Raw genomic sequence first — 2594 nt, 5'->3', positions numbered from 1 at the left:
CATTGAGCTAAGAAATACTTGGTCACATTATGCATACTACCATTTTTCGGATGCCGGGGAAGCCGATCAGCCCCAGTCCGTTATCGGACGCTTTGTCGTGGAGGCTGAATTTGCCTACAGTTTCGCCAAAGACCCCTTCCTTAACCACCTATTCCAGCACTTAAGTAGGATATAGATGAATTAAGCCTTGTATTCGATAGCGGAGCTTTTTTGGGGTATGAATGACAAAAACTATTGCCATAGATAGAAATGGGATAAATTAATTACTTAAAAACAATTAAGGCGTGACATTAATTACGTTTCATTAGTAGCATAGCATTTGAAATTAATTCTACGAAAAACCCCGTTAACATGCTCTGTTCATCAACTACGTCCATTTTTGCACGATTGGCACCCCCTTGTCAGAACTAAATTTCGTCAAAATACGCATCCTAGTAACCGGAGCCTTATTATTAGAGATGCGATGTTATTTAGCTTTTAGTTTTTTTTTTTTTTGTGAGACTAAAATATTTTGTAACCGCGATAGAAATACGATTGTATTTTCTGTTATATGTTTGTCGAAGTACTTCTTGGAATACATATGTAGATACGTTGGTTTGTAATATAATAGTTGACTTTTCCTGTAATACTAATAATGAGTTATAAGTATGTATGTATGTGTATGAAAGTATGCAATGTATCAAGTTTATATGTATATGCTGACTATAATTTTATTGAGAATCTTATAACTAAACTTTTTTGCAGCTCTTTATTTCCTTAATAATCTTAACTATAGAGTTTGTTATTCCTTCGACAATTCTTTTGGTTATTTTGATTTTTATAAGAATTGCTTATGGCTCTGCCACTACAATGGCGAATGCCTTTGTGTTTAAGAATGTATGAGTTACCTACAGTACAACTTTAGTAATTTTCCAACTGCCTGGTTTGTTTCATGTAATAATGCGAAGATAACATGGAGGAATGACCAAAAAAATTGTATTTGTATTTGTTTTCATTGATAAGCGCAACTTAGCTTTTACTTTCTTACTCAATTACATTTCGTCCATCTATTTATTTTATTTTATGATTTTTTTTAAATCAATTTTTCATTGCATTGTTGATTGATGAAGGATTCTTTTTGAAATTCTAAAATAAGTATTTGCTTTTGTTTACAAGTACTTTGATTTTAATCTTGCAAAAACATCACCCTTGCCTAGGATATCATCACGCATTATATGTATGTATGTATGAGCTTAACTGGTCTCTACATTTGACTAACCTGATATATGTATGTATGTGTTATTGCATTGAATGCGCTCTGCATTTGTCAAGACTGCAGCTATCACCATTGCCGTCTGTCGCACATCTCAAACACTACTCTTCGATACGAACTCGCGCAAGATGTCGCAGGCCATTTCGATGTTGTTTCGTGAGATGCCCAGCGCTGTGATCGCATTCTCCTTCGAATATCCCTCATTCATGAGACGTGCAATGTACTCCAGATTGATATTTTCATATGGAACATTACATTCCTTTTGATTGATCGTCACATTCTCGTACAGCAGAGGCTGTTGCTGTAGTTTTTGTGTTGATTGTAAGGTTTGCTGTTGATTTCGGTGCGAGCCTACAGCCGCTGATGTCGTCGATGGTCCTCCGGTCGGTGCTGACGCCGCTGGCTGTGTTGATGAAGTAGCATTGCAGAGCTGAGTATAGTGCGGAGTACCCGACATGGAGGTTATACATGTTGTTGGTGGCAACTTTACCGTTGTTGGTTCCAAAATTCGAGCTGCTGCCGCCAGACGTGCTTCCAGTGGCCGTGTATCAATTACACCCGTAATGGTCTCTGCTGGTCCTACTATGTCGTCGTCCAGTATCGAACGCGTGGGCGAAGTAGCTGATGCCGAGCCTGGTGTCGACTGCAATGAGATTGAGGCCGCAGATGTTGCTACAGTCGTAGTGGCGATTTGTTGCGCGCGTAAATCGTCGACGACGCTATCAACTAGCATTAGATTGCCGTGCGGTGGTATCGGCGGTGCCGTTGTCTGCGGTGGCATGGCAGCTCCTTCAGTGTTCGCCGCTAAACTGTCCGAGGGAGTTGCAGTTCCAGCTGACATCTGTCCTCTGTGCTTGACCACTGTCGCACTTGCAGCAGCTGCAACTGGCGTCACAGCAGCACTTGCGCCGACCATACTTGTGGCGCTATTTTCAACACCAGGTGACGACTTTCGTGGCGGCAGGGGTGGAGCACCAGAGATGCCGGCGTTCACGGATCCGCTGACGGCTTGACGTGATCCCGCTGATTGCTGTTGTGTTTGCGGCAGCAAGGGTTCTTGCAGGCCTTGCAATATAGCATACGATGAGTTGTCGTTGTGTTCGGATTTGCTCGTTGCCATTCTTGTAACATAGTTGCTGGTGGAATTGCCACAATTCGGGGCGGCAGCGGCACCCATTTGAGGCGCACTCATGCGATTGGTTGACTTTTGAGCAGCACTTGCGGTGTTGCCAGCTCCGCCGCCATTGAGCGCCTGTATCGACGGTGCCGTGGGTGCGGGCTGTGGTGAAAGTACAGCGTTAGCTATGGCCGATGCGCTGGCAGCGATGATGTAGTTGCTGCT

The 2594-nt window shown here is 42.9% G+C and overlaps 1 protein-coding gene across 1 annotated transcript; it reads right to left on the bottom strand.

The window, feature by feature from the left end:
• Nucleotides 1–560: 560 nt before the first annotated feature.
• Nucleotides 561–2591, bottom strand: LOC118732420 (probable GPI-anchored adhesin-like protein PGA18; the record flags this gene model as incomplete). The annotated part of the gene is made up of 1 exon (XM_036461553.1): nucleotides 561–2591. A coding segment is annotated over one exon (1245 nt), but the record flags the coding sequence as incomplete, so codon positions are not given.
• Nucleotides 2592–2594: the final 3 nt, after the last annotated feature.

This window comes from Rhagoletis pomonella, unplaced genomic scaffold, assembly GCF_013731165.1.
Source record: "Rhagoletis pomonella isolate Grant_MI unplaced genomic scaffold, Rhpom_1.0 Rhpom_scaffold_19918, whole genome shotgun sequence".
In the NCBI taxonomy this organism is placed as follows: domain Eukaryota; kingdom Metazoa; phylum Arthropoda; class Insecta; order Diptera; family Tephritidae; genus Rhagoletis; species Rhagoletis pomonella.
The sequence above is the reverse complement of the archived record's forward strand: the minus strand, read 5'-3'. Positions and strand labels throughout refer to the sequence as shown.